Source organism: Cottoperca gobio, chromosome 19, assembly GCF_900634415.1.
Source record: "Cottoperca gobio chromosome 19, fCotGob3.1, whole genome shotgun sequence".
Lineage (NCBI taxonomy): Eukaryota > Metazoa > Chordata > Actinopteri > Perciformes > Bovichtidae > Cottoperca > Cottoperca gobio.
Genome location: NC_041373.1, coordinates 3,586,242 through 3,608,640, shown reverse-complemented (window position 1 = coordinate 3,608,640; position 22,399 = coordinate 3,586,242). Strand labels below are relative to the sequence as shown.

Below are 22,399 nucleotides of genomic sequence, written 5' to 3'. Positions count from 1 at the left end.
ACACTAAAATGTGGCAAATGTTTGACATAAAAGTATTCCACTGTAAACCTTTGGCACAATTGTATGCAGTTGGATCATAACAAATAGCTTTACTTATATTGAGTCTGTTTCTTAAATTACAAGTCAATTATAAAAATAAGATTGATCAATGAAATCCTTTTGCTGGAAGTTTAAGATCCAAACAAACAATTTAACCTCTTACCTTTAATCTGCTTCATGAGAGATTTTGACTTTTGAGTTATCTTGCATATTTAAAACATGCTTCCCATGAACAATTCTGTGTGTTTAATCTTTAAGGTCAAATATTCGTCACTAAATAAACTACAACCAAAGTTACGAAAAAACCTTGGTATTTTTTAAAAGAATGTCACTCCAAAAGTCGGGACAGTGTGGGCGTGTTTTGATCCGATTTGATTGACAGTGTCTGGCAACACAAGCAAACAAGCACAAAACTGCCGCAGTTTGTGTGTGGAACATTACTAAACTCTGACTATAGCCTGCATGTAAGTGACATCACGGTGCAAACCAGTGAGAGGAGCACAGACACAAACACAAATAGAAACATCTCTCCAACTCAAACTGTGTGTTCAGAGTAAGAAGCCTGTTGACCTTGAAGTGCACGACTGCGGAGCTGGGCTTCAAAGTGCCATGGCAGTGAGTACAATCATATGATCGACACGCAGCCAATCATAGGAGACTTTATGGTGGGTTTGTCTCTCTATAATATTTTTTCCTTTATTCAAAAATTGCAGTGCTGGTATCGTCTTCAAAGAGTATCATAATGGAACCTTTAAGTGAGAATTAAGAGGATAATTTGAACTGGCTAACATCACATGGATTTCAAAAGAAAAGCTTACCACTCTGGCCCTCAGTTGATGGCAGCGTCTTCTTCAGTACGTTCTTTTTCCTCTCCGTCAGCTTTGCAGTGTGTCCTTGAGCCTTAGTCGTCCTCTGCAGGTTTCCAGGACACTGTCTGTCCCCTGGTCCATTGACCAGGACCGCAGAGCATTTCACAGCATTCATGGCTTCACTTCCCGGGAGATGACATCTCTTCTCGGGTCACCTCAACTCCCCTTTCAAAGAGAACAAGACCCAATGAGAGAGCATACTCCCTGCACATCAAAGTGAGAGCACTTGACTCTGACTACTACCTCAGTCAGCTGTAACAGTTTGAGAGCCAACATAAATTGAGTTTGAACTAGCATGATAGGCACAGCAAACAGCCATTTGAATGTTTGCATTTGAAAAATCCTTGGCGGTGCGGGGAGCGGGAGTAAAGCCATGTTAGTGTTTGCAAAATACAACGGCAGTTCCAGATTTTGTATTGTTTCTTTCCAGAGGTCCATCTCAGCTCAGGCAGACGGCAGAGCGCGTGTCTGTTTGTTTACAGAGCTGTAAGCCCACTTTCAACTTCATGGATGCATCCCTCCATCAGCCTCCACTATCCTCATCTGCTGCCAAATTATCAATTTACACAATTTACAAAGAGCAGACCGTCCTACCTCCTGAGCAAATATTAAACACATCTACTCCGTGGATTCAGTAGCTCAGAGAGCCCCCACAAGGTGTCGATGTGAAAAATGAGCCTCTTACTCAGATCCCAGACAAGCCAAGTGTTCTGTGCAGCCTGTCTACGCTCCATACACTACATCATCTCTTGAGGCCTGCACCATAGGGCACCACAAACATACATTACTGTTGTCTTTAATAAGCTCTGTTTTGAGAACCGCACATATGCTTACAAGACAATAAAACCCTCATAAATGTATGTAACGGCTTATAAAAATAACACGTTTTCAAAAAAGCTTCTGCAGTAGGGTTATTGTCAAGGCTTTTATTGCAGAATCCTTGCCACAAGAAAAAATGGCATTTTTGGATCAAACTGCATAGATTTATACTATATTTTGAATATAGAAACATGCTGAGGGCATCCGAGGTGAAATAAGATTCCAGGAAGGCTCCCAACGCAAAGTAACTGAGATTGAATTCCACTTTGCGCCATTATGTCCGGTACATTGAGAAAGCCTGCTAGATCCATTTCAACTGGGGCACTTTTCATTAAGGGCACTGGTTGTGCAGTTATAACTGGATTGACTGTACAACCATACCTCATCCAATGTGTTATACAGTCCACTATAAAAGGTCAATGTATTTCTCAGTGCATGACAGTAGTATCTGAGATGTATCTCTCAGATTCCTGGCTTCACTCGCTTCGCAGGTATCTTAAATGTTATGGACTTAATCTGATGACTCATGAATGATACACTAGAATCTGCTAAATTGGGCTGATTCCAACGGCCCAAAACTAACGTGAGTGTTGCTAACTCGAGGTGATTTTCTGTCCACCAAAAGACCTAGCCCAATCTGGCACCAATACAATACAAAGGTCAAAGGCGACCCAGACTTTGTAGGGTATCTGCCCATATGGCTCCATTAACTACCAAGATGGTGGTTAACCCAAAACCCAAATCTAGTTTTAAAACGTCTTTTCAGAAATCTCTACTTTTTCGATGATCGTTGGTCAATACCAGTAGAAAAGTCAATGCTGAAATGTATCCATGAAGCAGAGCACATTTAGGAACAACCAGCTGTTTGCAGCCTGTGTTGCCAAAGCCCTTCAAAGCATGTGCTATCACTTGAAAGTCCTCAGTTAAGTTTGAACCCTCTCAGGATATGAATTTCAACTCACATGAATTTCAAACGGAGAAACTGAGGATAGGCTGACAGTTTTCTGGGATTCCAGTGGCCTCTTCTGGGAAACAACATAGAAGACGCTGCATCTACTCAGGCTGTATCTTGACACTAAGATTACATGTGGAGTGGCGGAACAAAAAGGGGGTGCATGCTATACTGTACATAAACATCAGCCTGGGCAAACAATAACAAACCCATGCATTTACCTCAGAAACAAGACAACAGTTAGAGTACAGTAAACCATAGTCTGTTAAAAGGCTAGAGGAGACTGGGACTCCTCCGTGGAGCATCAGGAGGAACCACTTTAATGAAGCCTTAACTGATGGGCCTGGCTTAAAAGCCCACCCAGAGACAGATAGGGCCTTCTCTGGCAATTTATCCCACAGTGACAACCCCTACAGGAATAGGTGGAGATAGGCAGAGGAAAACACTGCCTCAAAGACAAAGAGAGGACAACAATGATGATGTTTCATATTAGCTCATACTGTGATAAGTTATCAGTGAATCTGTTCGTTTTACGACACACGATTGAATAGGAAAAGAAAGCTCATTTACTGAAAGGCTTGAAGGGAAAAGTGTGGATGAAAGAAAGAGAAAAAGAAAACAAGACTGTCTTCAAAAGAACCAGGTTATAGTGTGATGCTATCTGAGGCGGTGTTGAGTGAATGGTGGCCTGTATCTCTGTGTCAACACAATGAGAGCCGAGACACGTGGCACTTGGAGCTCCATCAAGATGAGCTGATACGAGGTTCCACTTAACAGTTGTCCTCTTATTGATTGCATCGGCCAAATACTTGTTGTATTATCTGCTCTTCTCTCTAATGACTCACTGGAAAGGTAGACAGCCGCTCGCCTCGGGATGTTTACGACCCCTCCTATATCCTCTGCATGGTGGGATGTTAATCTTTATTACCTGGCACTGTTTAAGTTATTGCTCACAGAACTTGCTTGTGTGATGTCACACTTAAAGACGCCATGTTGTAGATTTTGTCAGGGATGTAGAAAAATAAGTAGCTTACTTATCTTTTTAAACATTATTTAGTGTTGAACCCTTTAAAGTAGAAATAAAGAATGAAAGTAGTTGGTGTTTGTTTTGTGTAATTATGTGGTCAAAATTGTAAATACCAAAAAGAGGAAATGTAATTTGTTTATTGTTCCACATTACATTATTGTGCCACATGAGTAAAGCATTGAATAGAAATTCCAGAAAGGTGGCATTAATAATCAATACGTTGTTTTGTTTCCAAATATACAGACATTTTGTCATTGAACATAAGCATATCACCAAATGTGGCCAGAACAGATCATTGAGTTATATGTGTTGATTCACATTTTTAAACATGTTATTTTAAACGGGTGCTTTTAAACTTGGTGCTTTTGTATGTTGCACTAATACTTGAACATTTTCAGTTTGAGAAATATTGGAAGCTGCAGACAAAGGAGACACTCGTAAGCAATATTTGAGTTTTGTCAGGTTTGATCCATCCCTCACACATTCAAAGACCAGTTACTAAACAAAACAACGCTCCACTGTGCGTCTGCAGCCGTTCTGTACTTCTTCTAGTGGAGGTTGGCAACACTACATGAACATTTAGATGGAAAAGAGCTGGGCTGTTGGTTACTATTAGTCTACTTCCTATTATAGTATACTTATTCACTAACGCAATCATTACGCAGATTCTTTTGGCAATCATGAGCTTGGACAAAAAATACAGATTGCACTATTGCATTGTGAATTATAATGCACATATTCAGCCTTTACTGAATCTCTTCATCAGTCCGGGTCGCCTTTCATTGACAAATTATTAATTTGAGCGATAACATCTGGTATGTTTTCCTTCTTTTTTGTGTCTTCCCTGCTTCTCACACTCTCCGGGGCTTGTTGGCGACCACCAGCCGAGCCGAAGCCTTTCATGACCTTTGATATTTACCTTGGGGTTGGTCCAGGATTTCCAACTGATGATTGTAAATGTATGTTGTAATCAATATGGGGGATCCTCCAGCTGAGCTCATTATGATAATTCTTTCTGTTTCATGACATTCGTTTCATACATTTTCATAGGGCACCAAAATTGGCTGCTTTCAGTTGAGCTGAAGGGACGTTACAATACAGGTCCACTTGTTTATGACTTCCAGCAAACTGAGCAACACTCTCGACTGGAATGCTTTTATCGTAAAGGTTTTTCTCCAAGACTGAACCGCTATCAGGCCAAATGGTAATCTCCAATAATTTCAGCATCCAACACTGTACAGTGCATCCTCATGTCTCGTGCAGCTTTAATCCAGCAGCATGATAATACTTAGCAGGGTGGAATGTGAGGCTGTATCTGTGAAGGGTGACACACTGTGTTTGAATGAGACAACGTGCCCCTCAACAGGCCAGAGGTATGCTTTTATCCTCCTGTGAATGCAGCCAACATGTTCACTCTATGCTTTGTGTAACGCTCGGCTCTAACCTGGGCCTTTACTCACACTGCTCTTCAAACAGGTGGTGTTTCTGGATTTGTTTGAAACTAAATAGACTTGCTAAGAATGAAAAGGAATCAGCTCCATGTACATGGCGCTTCACTTTAGACAAGTTGTTATTAAATGATTTTTTAACAGAGGATTTGGCAAGATTTAGAACTTTTGCCATTCTATAATAAACAGTGGCATGGCCATAATGAAAATATTTACTTAATTCTCTAAAGTGACTTATGGCAACTTTGGCCACTAAACAGAGTGTCATGAGTGTTATGGCGTCAGGTGCCACAGTCTGTATAAATACTGCTTGTACACTTGTTTATAGGAAAACCCCCATCTGGCTTCAGCCAACAGTCAGACACACTGGTGACCCCTAGGATTTTTCAAATGGAAAATATAACAGGACTGTTTGCGGAGTGGGGGGATAGCTGTACGGCAGTCAAGTGACAGACAAGACAATGTGTAAAAGACTGCAGGCTCCACATCCCTGAGCCCAGCCCTTTGTCAACCTGTAAACACAGAGCCTTGCTTTTGAAGAACTATCCAAAAAATCCCAGTGGCCTTTTTTCATCCACTGTATACAGGATTTATAAATGATAACAGTGTTATTGTGCTGAGCGAATTTAAAAGTTCAAGTAGGTAATAACTGAAGGAATTATCTGAAATATACAGCACTGACAAGGAAGAAAAGATCAGCAACTCTTAATAATAGAATATAAACAAAACAATAAGACATGAAGATGAAATGCTTTTTAGCCCCAGCTCATGTTTTGGATTTATTATAGGACATGAGATTATTAAGATTATTCATTTAAAACTTCATTAAACAAGCCCAACATTTTTGTTACTTTAACCTATTTTATGACCAATGTGGTTTAGTCTAGAAGGCCCCTAAAAGCAGCAGGTGACAGCTGACGCATATACAGAGCTGCTGTAACTTATGGCAGATAGAGCATTGGAGAACGCTGAAAGGTCACATGTTTCAAATAAACAAGGAGAGGCTACAATAACTGTTTTTGCTGCACATTGTGAGAGACAGGCAACATGAAAGAACATTGGTAGATAAAGAGTTTGGTGCAATGTAACCCTCTTAATTATTAACAATAGTTTTAATTAATCACATGAGGGATTTCTATCCAGCAGCACGACAGTACAGTAAAAGGAATATTGTGCAGTATAATAAATTCATTGGTATTGTTGGGTTGTATAAAAACATACAACATACCTGACCAGGACTCTTTTAACAAGGGACCTGTTTTACTGTGCAGTGGACCGTCTTACAGTGGAAAACACAAGAACATACAATCCAGGTGATAATAATAATAATGCTTATTCTTTCAATGAAAATCAATAAAAACTCAAAACAAACTACACTGCATTATTGCAACACCCCAGTTTGGTTACATGTGTAATAAGCTCTGACAATTGTGACGCAAATAAGCTTAGTGAGAAGGTTGACATGGAATATGTTTAGAAAAACTATTCTTTAAAACAGTTACATCTTTTTTTAATATTGCTCGAACTCTTTGTGCTTATTTTGCCCTCCATGTGTATCTAGAAGACAATGGAGAAGAAGCCCTGCTGGGTCTTTGTGGTGATCACATACAGCTGCTCTTTGGATCCTTCGGGTGTACTGGGCTCGTAAATGATCCAAGGCACACTGTGGGGTTTGTGCAAAAATTAAAATGCCTTTATTATATTTTAATTTTGCACAAACCCTGCAGTGTGCCTTGAATTAATTTTGAAGGAGATTTGCATTTTTACCTGTTTTTGAGATGGAAAATAACACAAGATGGAATAACCCTACCATGTGTCTTCACTCAATGTAATGCCATTTAAACAGTTAATACAATACATTTACAGAAACAATTCAAGCTTTAAATGTTTTTAACTACTTACTTAAGCGTGTCTTGGTGAGTTATTCCTGTGAGACAGTTACACTCATTGGAATGTTTTATACGTTGGAATCCGTTAGTTGACCACAGCAGAGTCTTCACAGTCAAATGTGAAAATCCAAAGTATCATCTGTTGTCTGTCTGCTGTTCTACACTGACAAACACACCTTAAATCAACAGTTGATCTACTGCACACTTCTTTACAACATCATTTTTCAACTCAAGTCATTCCAAAGTTCTGGGGACGTCACAATTTATTGGTGTTGAAGTCAAAGCACAGTTGCATGTTGTTTGTTGAGTTAAGTCATCAGAATCCTCTGAGTGTGTGACCTGAGTCACAGGCTCTGAGTATGTGAGACAACACTGGGATCAAAACTGTGGCCTTCATCAAACACCATTTACAGCATATTGGACTCACGGTCAAATATAAAAAACAACGACAATAACTGTAACGCATCAGTTTACATTATGCTAAGAAGAGCAGTTCTGTTAAGCTTTGCAAATGTCAGTCACTAACAACAAATGTGGTAAAAAGCATACTTTTCTTAGTATTGTAGTATCTATTGGTATAATGAGTTAAACAAAAAAGCAGCTAAAGGAAACCTTTCAGGCTGTTGACAGTAAAGCACACACACCAGGCCTTCTTCTTGTGTATTTGGGCTGGACGTTCTTATCATTGGCTTAGAGGTTTTTGCATTTAGCTCTACTGTTTTATTCTATTTTGTTTGTCTTTAAGGGAATAATTGTCCAAATCAGATACCAGAAAGACATTTGTGCAAACACAGCATGTATATGTCTTTGTTGCAGAGCCACTTCAAGATTCAGACTGATAACTTGTGTTTATTTTTACTTTAGAAATCTAGCGTAGTGTGGCTCCAACACATCTTCCAAACTTCTGTCAGATGGCCGCAGTAAGTGTGTGAATTTAGTGATTAGTATGAGAGGGTAAGTGAGGAGCTGCAGTCAGCCCGACATGTTTCTACTCTTGTCAATGCAGCTGGGCTTCTAGTATTCCCCTCCTTCAAGCTGTTTAGCTTGACGGCCTTTATCCACATCAATCACACGAGGAATGGAGCCACGGGCATTTCATCAACACGTTTCACAGTGAAAACAGACTTACACACACGTTCAACAGAAAATAACTGGAATGGTATTCAGCTTGGGTCGTGTCTTGTCTGGTCGCACATGCCAAGAGAGATTAAGATATTCTAGAGAAGAGGATCCGTTAATATTTTACAGTTCACCAGATGTGTCCAAAGTGTTATGAAAAACACACTTTCTATGAATCCATCATCTTTCAATCCTTCCCGGTCCTCACAAATCTCCAAATACTTGCAGTGGCACGTGGATGATGAGGAAATATTACTTCAACATGAAGAGCCCATCCAAAAGATGTTGCATGGTAAATGGATTGAATTTGTGTAGCACTTTTCTAGTCTTTGCGACCACTCAAAGTGCTTTTACAAGACAAGTCAGCGTTCACTCACACATTCATACTGGCTGACATACAAGGTGCCACCTGTTTAGCAGAAGCGATAAACATTTACACACTGTCGGCTATTCCATCAGGAGCACTTTGAGGTTTAACACTTTGACTTGGGATCGAACCACCGCACTTCCTATTGGTTGACAAACCGCTCCCAGTGGAGCTGCAGAGGAAGGCCACCCTAAGAGGTCAAAGGTCTAAATAATATCAATACTGGACCACCCCTATGCACACACAGCAAGACACAAAGACATGCAGTGAGTTAAATGGTCTGTGTTTGAAATGTTACAGGTTACACTGCAACGTGTATGATTTGCACCTCCAGTTCACCCAAGCCTCATCCTGTACGTCCTCCGCTACACATACTGAAAGTGGATTTACAACCAAACCGTGTGAAAGCTTAAACAGTTAATTGCCACCGTAAAGAAATTGTAGCGAAGAAAAGTATGACTAAAAATCTTTCTTAATCTAAGAGAATAAAAGTTAAAACTACAAGATGAAAAATAGAAACAGGGGGGAGAAGCGACCATGACCTTGTCTCTAAAACGACAACTCACAGGAACACAGAGGACCATTTTAAAGAGCTTTGGGGCTTTTGCAGGAAACACGTTTCTTGGCCAAACTGTGATAATGTTCAAGGTAACGGCCAGATAGCATGGTAGTCTGATGTGTGGACCTTGAGAAATTTGGATACATTTTTATTCATGTAATTATCAATTGTGCATGATATATCATGTCAGTGATTGGCCTGCCACTTCCAGCCATTTGTGGTCCATCAACAGTAGGCTACACTAAAAATGAAAAACAATGCACCATTAAGGCCTGGTCACACCAGACAGCAGCCCAGCTAAATTTATCCAAGCGTCTTTGCTAAATATTTTGTTTTGGCTAGTTGGTGTAACGACTGTAGCTTACAAGCTAACCGCTCACGCACTAGCTAGCTGGGAACCTGCTCGCCAGATTATTTTCATTTTCTGTACACTGTATGGTTTACTCCTCTCCAGGAACCATCACCTTACCGGAATGGAGAGGTTTGTGTGTCCCTATGAACCTGAGAGCTGTGTTGTCTGGAGCCTAGTGCTCCTGGTAGGGTCTCCCAAGGCAAATTGGTCTCAGGCGAGGGGCCAGATTTAGAATGGTTCAAAACGATCTCATGAAAAAAAGGGAAAGAGAAGGAGAGACCCTGCCCGGAGGAAGCCCGGGGCCCCCGTTTGGAGCCAGGCCCAGAGGGAGGGCCCGACAGCGAGCGCCTGGTGGCCGGGTTTGCCACGGAGCCCGGTCGGGCACAGCCCAAAGAAGCTACGTGGTGCCTCCCATCCATCCATCCTGTGGGCCCACCACTCACAGGAAAAACCGCTGGGGTCGGGTGCGCTGACCAAGGGCACGCAGAGCAGAGCTGTCAACTGATCACCATCTGGTGGTGAGTTGGATCAAGGGGTGGGGGAAGACTCTGGACAGACCTGGTAAGCCCAAACGGGTAGTGCGGGTGAACTGGGAACGTCTGGAGGAAGACCCTGTCCGGGAGATCTTCAACTCACACCTCCGGCAGAGCTTTTCAGACATCCCTGTGGATGGTAACGGTAACCCTCGAACACCGTGGTGGACCCCAGTGGTTAGGGAAGCCGTTCGACTGAAGAAGGAGTCCTTCCGGATTATGTTATCCGGGAGGACTCTGGAAACAGTTGCAGGGTACCGACGGACTCGAAGGGCGGCAGCCTCTGTCGTGGCAGAGGCAAAGTGTGGGAGAAGTTCGGGGAAGCTATGGAGAAGGATTTTTGGTCAGCACCAAGGTGCTTCTGGAAAACTGTCCGGAACCTCAGGAGGGGGAAGCGGGGAACCATCCAAGCTGTGTACAGCAAGGGTGGGACCCTGCTGACTTCGACTGAGGTTATCGGGCGGTGGAAGGAGCACTTTGAGGAACTCCTGAATCCAACTAACACGTCCTCTATGGTAGAGGCAGAGCTGGAAGCTGATGGGGGACCATTTCCCTGTTGGAAAGTCACTGAGGTAGTCAAACAACTCCACAGTGGCAAAGCCGCAGGGGTTAATGAGATCCATCAAGAAATGCTGAAGGATTTGGGTGACACGCCTCGTCAACATTGCGTGGAAGTCTGGGACAGTGCCTAGGGGGTGGCAGACCGGGGTGGTGGTTCCCATATTCAAAAAGGGGGACCAGAGAGTGTGTGCCAACTACAGGGGTATCACATTTCTCATATATCACAAGTCTACTCCAAGGTGCTGGAAAGGAGGGTTCGGCCGATAGTCGAACCTCTGATTCCGTCCTGGTCGTGGAACAACGGACCAACTCTTCACTATCGCAAGGATCCTGGAGGGGGCCTGGGAGTACGCCCAACTGGTCTACATGTGTTTTGTGGATCTGGAGAAGGCGTATGACCGGGTCCCCCGGGTGATACTGTGGGAGGTGCTGCGGTAGTATGGGGTGAGGGGGTCACTTCTGAGGGCCATCCAATCCCTGTACGCCCAAAGCGAGAGTTGTGTCCAGATACTTGGCAGTAAGTCGGACTCGTTCCCAGTGAATGTTGTCCTCCGCCAGGGCTGCTCTTTATCACCAATCCTGTTTGTAATTTTCATGGACAGGATATTGAGGCGTAGTCATGGAGGAGAGGGGTTGCAGTTCGGTGGCCTGAGGATCTCATCGTTGCTCTTTGCAGATGATGTGGTCCTGATGTCGTCATCGGTCTGTAACCTTCAGCAGTTGCTGGATCGGTTCACAGCCGAGTGTGAAGCGGTTGGGATGAGGATCAGCACCTCAAAATCTGAGGCCATAGCTCTCAGCAGGAAACCGGTGGATTGCCTACTCCGGGTAGGGAATGAGCCCTTACCCCAAGTGAAGGAGTTCAAGTACCTCGGGGTCTTGTTCGCGAGTGAGGGCACGATGGAGCGAGAGATTGGCCGAAGAATCGGAGCAGCGGAGGCGGTATTATATTCGCTTTACCGCACCGTTGTGACGAAAAGAGAGCTGAGCCAGGCGATTCCGGGCGATCTTCGTTCCTACCCTCACCTATGGTCATGAAGGCTGGGTCATGACCGAAAAAACGAGATCACGGGTACAAGCGGCCGAAATGAGTTTTCTCAGACGGGTGGCTGGCATCTCCCTTAGAGATAGGGTGAGAAGCTCAGCCATCCGTGAGAGACTCGGAGTAGAGCCGCTGCTCCTTTGCGTTGAAAGGAGCCAGTTGAGGTGGTTCGGGCATCTAGTAAGGATGCCACCTGGCCGGCTCCCTAGGGAGGTGTTCCAGGCACGTCCAGCTGGGAAGAGACCCCGGGGAAGACCCAGGACTCAGTGGAGAGATTATATCTCCTCACTGGCCTGACAACGCCTTAGGATCCCCCAGTTGGAGCTGGCGGATGTGGCCCGGAGAAGGGAAGTTTGGGGTTCCTTACTGGAGCTGCTGCCCCCGCGACCCGACTCCGGATAAGTGGTAGACGATGGATGGATGGATGGATGGATGGATGTACGGTTTACTACCCCATTCCATAAAGAGTTATTAAAGAAGGACGAAAAAGCTCTTTGAGCAATCCAGCTAGTAACTGACAGTTGTGGCTAACGGGACCAGACAGCTTGCTATTGGTCAATAGAGCTTCCAGTTGAAACTGGAGCTGGTGGTTAGCTTCACATCTTCCTTAATCATTTACCAAGTGCAGGCTGAGTCTGGCTAAAATGCTGCTCATAACCCTAACCCTTCCAGGGGACTTCTACCTTCAGTGAAATGTGTAGCTTCCTGACATTTGCAGTTGCAACTGTTACATACTAATTTTCCAACCTTAAGATACATTTCTGAAAAACTATTTAAGGAGCGCAGAGGGACAAGAGAGGCTGAGTGGATCAGTCTCTGTTATTCATTACAGTAATAGAATTCAAAATCCTTCTCCTGACTTACAAATCAATTAAAGGTCAGGTTCCAGCATATCTTAAAGATCTCATAGTACCTTATAAACCAACTAGAGCATTACGCTCCCAGACTGCAGGGTTACTTGTGGTTCCTAGAGTCTCTAAGAGTACAATGGGAGCCAGAGCCTTCAGCTATCAAGCTCCTCTCCAGTGGAACCAGCTTCCAGTTTGTGTTCGGGAGGCAGACACACTCTCCACATTTAAGAGTAGGCTAAAGACTTTCCTTTTTGATAAAGCTTATAGTTAGGGCTGGCTCAGGTTTGCCCTGGATCAGCCCCTAGTTATGCTGCTATAGGCTTAGACTGCCGGGGGACACCTCCCTGCTCTCTTCCTTCTCTCCCTCTCTCTTCTTCTCCCTCTCTTCTTCTCCCTCTCTATCTGTATGCATTTATGTAAATGTATGTTACTAACTCACCATCCGGGGTATCATCCCCGGAGTGTCTGTCTCTCATGTGGCAGGTTGCCACTGATAAAGTTTACGTCAGGATCATGAATCGTGACAGCGCCTGCTGACCTGGTCCTGCTGGACACCGGGAAGCCTTATTGACATTTTCCTGGATTCATCCAAACTTTCTATTTCTTTTTTTTTTTTCCAACACAACATAATTTCTGTCAAATGTTGTATTTGTACTATGTTGTTTATCCTGTACACACGGCATCTATTGCACGTCTGTCCGTCCTGGGAGAGGGATCCCTCCTCAGTTGCTCTCCCTGAGGTTTCTTCCATTTTTTCCCCTTTAATTTTGGGGTTTCTTTTAGGAAGTTTTTCCTTGTGCGATGCGAGGGTCTAAGGACAGAGGATGTTGTAACCTGTACAGTCTGTAAAGCACACTGAGACAAATGTATAATTTGTGATATTGGGCTATACAAATAAATTTGATTTGAATTTGAAATTTGATTTAATTACAGTTGCAGGTTCCAGCTCTTCAAATGTGGGTATTTTTGTCTCTATGTCATATATCATAGTCAATGGAATATATTTGACTGATAGTCAGATAAAACAAGCAGAATAGGCTATTTCTAAATATGATAGTTCATGTTTATTACATATGGTGTTACTCAACTGTTGACTATATAAGAAGTCGATGTAGATTAAAGCAGTTTGCAACTGCAATGTAAATACAAGTATGTTTTCTGGTTAAGTCCTGCTAAACAGATTTTTGTTAAGTGTCTGTCTAAGTGTAGTCTGTTGTGTACATAGGTTGCAAAAAGACAAGGAATTAGTACCAGGGTTTGAACATGAGGGTTGGGTCCTGGGTGTTGATAATCAAGAAATCATCAATCAGCTTTGATTTCTTATTTATCTATGTATTTCACAAGTGATAGTGCTTGTTAGTGAGTTAGTGACGCTCGCAGATCAGCCATCACTCTACCTATCCTGCAATAACCTCTGTGACATCACTGCTGCAGAACAGGCTCCCTGCTGGCATCATGAATAATGGCCTGTGTGTTTAACTTGCTGAATACAAAGAAGCCATGTAATCTAAATACATAAGGTAATATAAATACAAAGGAACCATACTCTGAGTGTGTGTCGACCGTGTGTGTGCGCGACTGTGACATTTTGGCTGTGCCTCCCGCTCTGTCTCTGGTTGGGTAGGCTGGCACTCTCTGTGTTTAAAAAGTTCCCGGAAAGTTTACAGAGAGTGTACTTCTGCTGGGCTTTGTGTGACAAGCTTTAACGCACCATACCCATCAGCAGCAAAACAGCCACAGACCTCCCTGGAATCCACTTTGCCACTTTCCATTCAAGCATTTCCATGATTTCCCCAGCTTCCTTTAGTGTCCTGCCTCAAAAAACCTGTGTTGACAATTAATAGTGGCTTTGTTTGTCAGGCTGCAAGCTAAGAGGCTACTGTGTGTTCACCTCGCTCCTTGTCCTGCCGTGTGTCACCATGTGGAGTAAACTTAATCCAAGTCAAGTCAGGCCTATGATATAAAAACATGCTCCAGGTCCCTCAGTGACCATTCTGAAAAGCTTTTATCAATATAACATGTAACTCACACTATCTTTTAGCTTAATGATAGAAAAGTGGTGCAATTGGCGTTTAACCACCAGTGCAGTGTTCTGTACCACTTTGGGCGGGACATTGCTGTAGTAAGTCTGTTATGAATATAGATGTAAAACACTGGAACACTTCAGAAACCAAATGATGTGACGCAGCCAATGAATAGGAATGAATATATATACCATATATATATATAATATAGGATCCACTGTTTCCTCAGGAGTGCATGTTAAGGGAGCACAGCCCTTTTTTTTGTACTAAAAACTTCACTAATATGAAATACTATTTTCCTAGATCATGCTGGTGAACTGACCTAGACTCCCAACAAACAACATTTATCATCTCAATCTCAAAAGGGGCATTGCCAAAAATAGTGATGATTGATTAATTGTTTGAGACATAATATATAATGAATCTATCAATAGGCTCTGCCATGTTTGTTCCCTCCCTCGAGGTAACCAGTGGCTTCCATTCATTTCTGTGTGACTAAAATGTTCCCAAAATATAAAGTAAGTTGTGTCCAGACATGTAGACAGTTTTGATTTTATTTACCCATGTCTTTGAAATGTCAAACATTACATCTCCTTCCAAGAAAACTCTCCCTGTTACTCTGGATAATCCCCAGCCCTCTGTGACTTTCCCATGACACTTAAAGACATAAGACATACCTCTTGTAAGAAATTGAATACGACCATAATACATTTCTCTCTATATCTAAAGAGTCAGGAGTCTTGTCACTTGAAACCCAGTGTTGAATTCCACCTTTCAAGCTTTATCTTTTGTTTCAGCTAATATCTTTTCAAAAGTTCACTCCTAGTCAAAACATGTCAACAGCCATTTTCACAGACACAGGACATTTTCTTTAACATTTGTATTGCTCCAGGAATGATAATAACAAGACTTTTTTGTGTTGATGAGACTTCATTAGGAGTAAATGTGATCGATGTTTTGTTTGTTTGGAAGTGCAGTATGCTCCACATGCTCAAGAGTGTGAGAGAAGAAGCACATCATCGATCTGTAATTCAACTCATAGCAGATATTGCTAATAATAACGTGTCTCCATGATGTCAGTTCTAGGAAGCCACATTCCTCAGAAGCAATATTTACATTACACTAGGTGCTTGGGAGTCTACAAGTATTCTGGAAGTGAGCGCAGTAGTTGTGTTGCTGAAGGAAAACAGGAGACAAAATGAAAATGGCATGTCCCTGCATAGAGATGTGGGTTACCAGAAACATACACATTTCAGGTGAGTTTAAGATTACATAATCCAGGAGTGTATGAGCGAGTAAACATGCAATCTCCATCTATAGCACCCACGCACACACACATGTAAACACAGACTGTGTTAACATCTTTAACATTGTAGTTGTCCTCCTACAACTCCACTTGTTTTGTAGAGAATGGCTAACATTGGACTGATAGTGGGGAAAGTCTCACACGTGAAGTTCATATTCTATGAGCGAAATGAAAAACCTTGAAATCCCAGACATAATGTAAACACCTGCTTTGTGTAACCTGTAGTCTGAAACATAGACACTGTACAAAATGTGAATTTCTTAGTGACACCCTGATTTTTTACGAGAATGAAGGTTTCTCTCTTTCATGACCTTTTAGCTGCACTGATATGAAACGTCAGTCACTTCTACTACATGACGCACGCGTCGTGGAGATTCCTCGAGGCACTGGGCGATGATGTAATGCTCTTCTGAAATGCATTTAGTGGAGAAAACAAACTCGAGTGGTCCAGGAAATGGCAGCGCCGGGGTGACAGTAATTATGAGTGGCAGTGAACACATTTGCCCTCTGCTTAGGTCCCCTAATGTTAAGATGTGATCTTCAGAATGAGACCTGGCAACTCCTGCGGAGCTCAGCAGCCATTACCTCATGCTTTACCTGGCACTCAGAAGACAATCTCATTTACCTACAAATGTTCATTCTAAGGTTGCTTTACTCACAAATTGTTGACCTTTATTCAGTTTGAGATCAACTCCAAAATATGACAAGCTTACATGAAGTTTGAAGGTTGTAAAATATTGAGAGTGGTGAAATAATCTCTGTTACGTTGTCTCTTAATAGCTACATGCAAACTTAATCTGTATTGCTTTTGTTTTTTAAACATTAGCATAAATATAAGACGATTGAGAGACACTACCTTCCACACTACAGTCTACACAAATATTTTTAAAAGTTTGCTTTATGACATAAAATAGAAAGAGGAAACTTTCCTTCCAGTAGAAATGGATTGAAATGAGGGTACTGGAAGACACACAGTAACAATTGTCCTATTAAAGATTGTGGTTATTATGATTTCTTTATTTTGATGATTTATTTGGCGTGAATGCAGCCAAAAGCCCTCATTGCACAACTGTGCCAAGTATGAAAGGTCAAAGTGGAACCAGAATAGTCTGTAAACTGTAATGAATCCACGCTTGTCTTCTCTCTTCCACAGTTTGGCTAAACGTATTTTTAGCAATGTTGCTAAATTTCACAGTTGGACAAGGTATGAAAATAAGTTTTAATCAATCAGAATTATCCTTTAATTTCATGAGCTAGTGCAAATACTGCTGGTGTTATGTCCGGTTATGCTAGCATTGGGACAGTGATATTTCACACGGATAACATAAAAGGATGTCAGGAATTCAATGCAGAAAAGTGAGAAAATTGAATATGCTCAATTAATGCAGAAATGAATAAACAAATAAAAGCTTGGACTTGAAGCTATTTGGTTGAAAAACCTTTCTTTCATCCTTGACCTCAGGCACAACAGCTAGCTAGATGCTAGCATGTAGGCTTTGGTGTCCCCTTTAAATGTGGCATGTTAAAGACTTTGTCCATGTTGTACTGTAGAAGTCAGTGGGGAGACTCAACCAGCTCTGTAGATAAAGATGTGTTGCTACCTAACACATGTGGGACACACCTTCTGTTAGCATAGCTCAGTGGTTAGCATCTACTACTGCCTACAAGCTCAACGACAAATGTAACAGCCAACCAAACATCTCCACCATGATCCCATTAATAACAACTTATAAATAATATAAGACGAATGAATCAATGATGTATTCCCATACGGTTGTAAAGCAGCGTGACAACCTGTGCTACTACACAGCGTTTTATGACAAAGTGTCACATTCCACTGTGACCTTTGGTCATGAGTGGAGCAGCAGAGATACACAGCAGTACATTCCTCCACCCAAACATCGGAACGTGACACGCTGCAGGAGCGCCTCGCCCCGACGACACTTGACAAGGGCCATGTGTGGATTTTTTCAATTTATTTGCCAAATGTCCTTTTTTTCCAAGAGGTAACAAATAGATGTATATCTCTAAATGGTAAAAAAAAAAAAAGAGAGAATGGATGGGTCTGGTGTCTCTGAGATCAGACAGAGAGCTAAAAGGAGACTAGCTAAATGCTCTTCTGTTTAATAGGTGTCACATCAGCTTCACAACACGAGAAACAGACAGCCAAGCAGGTTTTTTTCCATTCCTGAGGCTCCAGATCAATGTAGCCTGTGTTCTTTCACTGTTTTTTAAAACGAGCACCGTAAGAGAAACACAGAGATTTCTTTTGTCAAAGACGTACTGTTTGGCGTGTACGTGTATATGAGTTGATGGCTCTTCAGTATTTAGTTCATGCCTTAACATATCCAAATAGTTCAAAATACAAACCGCATCACTTTGTTATATTTATTCAAGAGGAAATAATTCTGCATCTCTGAGTGTTTAGAGATCTAATGCAGATAAGTGCAGTAGGAATTTCACATGAATGATGTCATCTAAATTGAAGCCTGCTGTTCCAATTGTATAATATAATAAATAGCTGTACTTTGGACCGAGAGCTTAAAAATATCTATTTGTGATGAGTGCAGATACATGAGGACTAATATGGTGATTGTGTTGTGTCTAATTGGCAACGCTCAAAGATTTGCAAACTGTAAAATATGTGCTTCTTTCCCTCTTTTGTTTTACGCTGTATCCCACTATCTTGCCAAAAGACTGGAAATAGTTGTGACGCAGTGATAGCATCCTGATGAGAAGCCCTCCCGAAAAATAGGAGAAATTAGGCATTTCTGGGAAGTTCCATGGTGTGAAAAAACAAAACGGGGGATAACCCCATAAAAACATGTCACATGTTTAATGAGGAAAATAAAAGAAGGGTTCTGACGCGTGTTGCATCTTATCTCCTTTGCTCTTTCCCTCTGTGATTTCTGTTGTATTTCCAACACAAGCAAAACCAACGCCAGCGGAATTTGATGCAGCTTGGATGGGGCCTCTTGGGAAGCAGCACCCAAATAAGCCCTCGAGCCCCGAGGTGGTAGGAGTTTGGCTGTTTGGGATGGAAGGGGAGGAAGACAAGGGAGAAGATGAGGGGAAAAGGAAGAAAGGGATGGATGAAAAGACAAGACTACAGCGATCAGATGAAGCTGTGAAAAGCAGTTATGTTGGCGTAAAGAGTGGTGATGAGATGTGGTGATGATATTTAGGACGTCAGAAAGAAATGAGCAACCAGAGTTCTTTGATAAGAGTCTGACAGCAGATGACAAATTACAATCATTTACAAAAGAGGAATGTTTTTATTTTTATTTGGATTGAGATTTGTTCTAAAACATTATGTGCTTTTAAAAAATGTGCTTCAGTTTGTTATATTTTTGTCATGAACATTCAAGTGTCCAAGCCCAGATGACAGCAAAAATAACTCCTCAAAGGATCTCTCCCGAAATCACAACTCAATCTCATTATAACAAGAGAAGCCAAACAACTGGTTTAACTAAAAAGTGCAGCCCTTAAATCATCAAATAACAAGCAACACAACTTACAATGACTTGTCCTCAATCTCACCTGAATACATGGCAAAAAAAGCCTTTTCTCTTCAGGGAGACAATTTCTATAATAATACATTCTTAGCTTTTTTTTAGCTTAAATCAATGCAGCAGAAATATTCTCTTTTTTATTTCCACGCCTCCACATTTTACTTTTCAAACTTGTAGTCAAGTTGTCAGCCAACACTGACTCAAGTGATTTATTGCTCACGTCTTTAATACTGGTGCACTTTTTAAGTGTTAAAGTTCAGAAGTTTAAAAAATGAAGGGTTGAATAAAAGTTACTATTTTGATGATTTTATTATAATTTGATTACGTTATAATCAGTATTACTTACAAATCTGACAAAAGAAAAACACAAGCAAACAGACAAATGAATATTGCCAGGAAAGATCATATAACAGCAGTCTTATTGGAATAAGTTAAATCTAAGCTTTCCTGTTGGATTTATCTCATCTGAAGCCACTGGGCATATTAAGCCACACTAAGCACGTTTGTGTGTGCGTGTGCGTGTGCGTGTGCGTGTGTGCGTGTGCGTGTGTGTGTGTGTGTGTGTGTGTGTGTCATGTGAAAGCCCTGTGTTTACAGGGCCAGTGAGCAGCGATCCACAGCATTACCATGGATACTGGTGCGGGGTCATATCGGTGCTGCACACTCGCCAGCAGGAAACAAACACTGAGGTGTCACGCTGAAACTTCAGCTTTCTAATTGGCTGCTAATTAGCAAACGAGTCTGACCTGCTGCTTCTGGTTCTGCTGTCAAACAGGGCTGACGTGTCTTCAATCTATCCCCCTCAATATGTAAATGTTGTGTAATAAGGTTTGTATCATTGCATTGATAAATTCAGTTTATTGCAAGGAAATATATGAATACTACAAATACTATTATATTCCAATTTTACAGCAACATAAAAAAATATTTCAAAGCCCCTGCTTGGAATAGAGCCTTTCTAATAGTAATGCTCTATATCTGGCTCCGCTTTCCCCATCTGCAGCCAAAATGATAAAGAACAACATGCACATAGTTGTACGTGGAAGAATGTTGTGTATAACGTTCTAGTGTTGAGAGTCCCGCGCAGCGGGCCAGCGAGAGGGAGCAGATATGTTACGAGTCGATGTGTTCCAATGAAATCAGAAAGTTAAACACAGAGACAGTGGAGTCGGTGGACGCTCACATCAAAGGAGAGATTTGTGTCTGTAAGGTGTTTGAAGACACGCTCATCTGTCTTCACAGCGCTCAGCACAAACACACAGAACGCTTGTTGTCACCTTATTTTTCACAGAAAGCTTTTTCCTCCACAGAAACAGTTTGGATGACTATGAAGGGCTTTGGGCTGTGTAAAGTGCTGAATGTCTGGCAGCACTTCTACAAACCCTTCGTTCACTTTAGTGTACACCACTTTGAGTTCTGCATTTTTGAAAGTTCACTTTTTGAGTACACTCGTCCCAGATTAAGTAGTTTCTGAGCTTCACTGAGGCTTGTAAGAAACATAAATTATGAGCATTTAAAGGGCAAAAATGAAGTTGTAGCAACAGACTAAACTAGTGTCTTGGTTTAGCAAAAGGGAGTGAGACCAGATTAGTCGAGTCTTTAGCTGTTTATTAGTTAGCGTGTGTTCTTAACTTCAGAAGGGACTCCATGTTTACTTTATACCAGACATTGCTACACTGTCAAATGTCAGTCAACCCTTCTCTTATCAACAACTTGATGATACTTGATGTTTCACTTATCAAATCAAGTTGTTTAGACATGTATTGTATTTTCTCCACAAAGGCCGTTCATTCCAACTTGAAAAAGGTTAAATGATAGAGCGCTCTATTACTCTCTACTATACTCAAGGCACATAAAACACAGGTGTCATATTGGTTAGCACTAATCTGGCTCTAAATGTGGGTTACCACAGCAAAAGTTGTAATGATGCGTGTCAATGTGTCCCTGTCTCATACAAAGTAACAGCAACATATTTAAAAATACAAAACGATGAGGACATTTTGAATGTACTGACAAAGTATTTAATTTGTTTTTCTAAAATATCTGCTTTTATCACTAAACCTAATGGTATTTATTTAGGTATAAGGAATTATCTGCACTTGGTACATCAGGCATTATGTGTTTACTTCATTGACCTTTTAAAGCAACATAATGTATCTTAAGGTTCTGAATTGTTTAGATTTAGCTCCACTACAGTTTCAGAGTTTCAGAGTGTAATTCACTTAAACACCGCTGTGGTAAATATGGACAGCTGTAACGTTACACGTGCATTTGTTAAGGTTACATTACACATGATCAAAAACTAGTGAGTCGACCACTTTGCTTACACAGCCAAACAACAAGCAAGTGCAATAATAGAAGACATCGCAAGTCAGCTGATATTACTAGTTTATTCTGTTACCCGCTCTGGTTCTGGCACACTGGCAGCGCTCCCTGACAGCATTCCCCCACAAAAATACACAAATAATACAAATAGAACACGACGACCCTTCTTTGAAAACATAACTGGCAAAACTAATAAAAAAGTGATTTTGAAGAGACAGAGTTGGACAAATCATAATTATATAAACATGATTGTAACTTAGCTGAAAAAGACACTGTAATTAATAAATAGTACAACGTGTAGATTTTAGTTATTTTAACTTGAAAATGCAAAGTTATGACAATGTTAATGTTCAGCTCAACATGGAATGAGTTAGTAAAAGAAGAAATGTTTAATACATCTGTGGATCCGGAGGTAGTGCAGGTCGTCCACAGATCAGAAGATCGGCGGAGACTGAACCCCAACTTGCTTCCGAAGGCTCAGCTGTCTGTGACGTGTGTCAGCATTAGTTCATGTGATGAGCAGTTTGGCACCTTGTTTGGTAGCCCTGCCTTCAGTCAATGAATAATTATTTTAAAAATTGACGTGTAGTATAAATGTGTGTTAGTTGCCTAGACATTTTTCTCAACTTTTCCATTTTCACCATCACAGTGTGAAAGAAACACAAGATGTATCCAGATTCAAATGTCTAGAGTTCCCCTGCTGTACTGTAGGTTCACAGCTGATCAAAAAATACCAGCTATTATTAAAGTATATTAAAAATATAAAAACGTCCAAAGCTGCCATGTAACAATGTGATCCGTGCTG

At 41.5% G+C, this 22,399-nt stretch overlaps 1 protein-coding gene across 1 annotated transcript in view; it reads right to left on the bottom strand.

Annotated features, from left to right (window-relative positions):
• myocd (myocardin) overlaps positions 1 to 22,399 on the bottom strand; it is a 107,311-nt gene that overhangs the window by 50,684 nt on the left and 34,228 nt on the right. The window contains 1 exon segment of the mRNA XM_029455876.1: positions 858 to 1,073. Within this exon segment, the coding sequence (XP_029311736.1) occupies positions 858 to 1,023 (166 nt within the window). The 5' untranslated portion in view covers positions 1,024 to 1,073.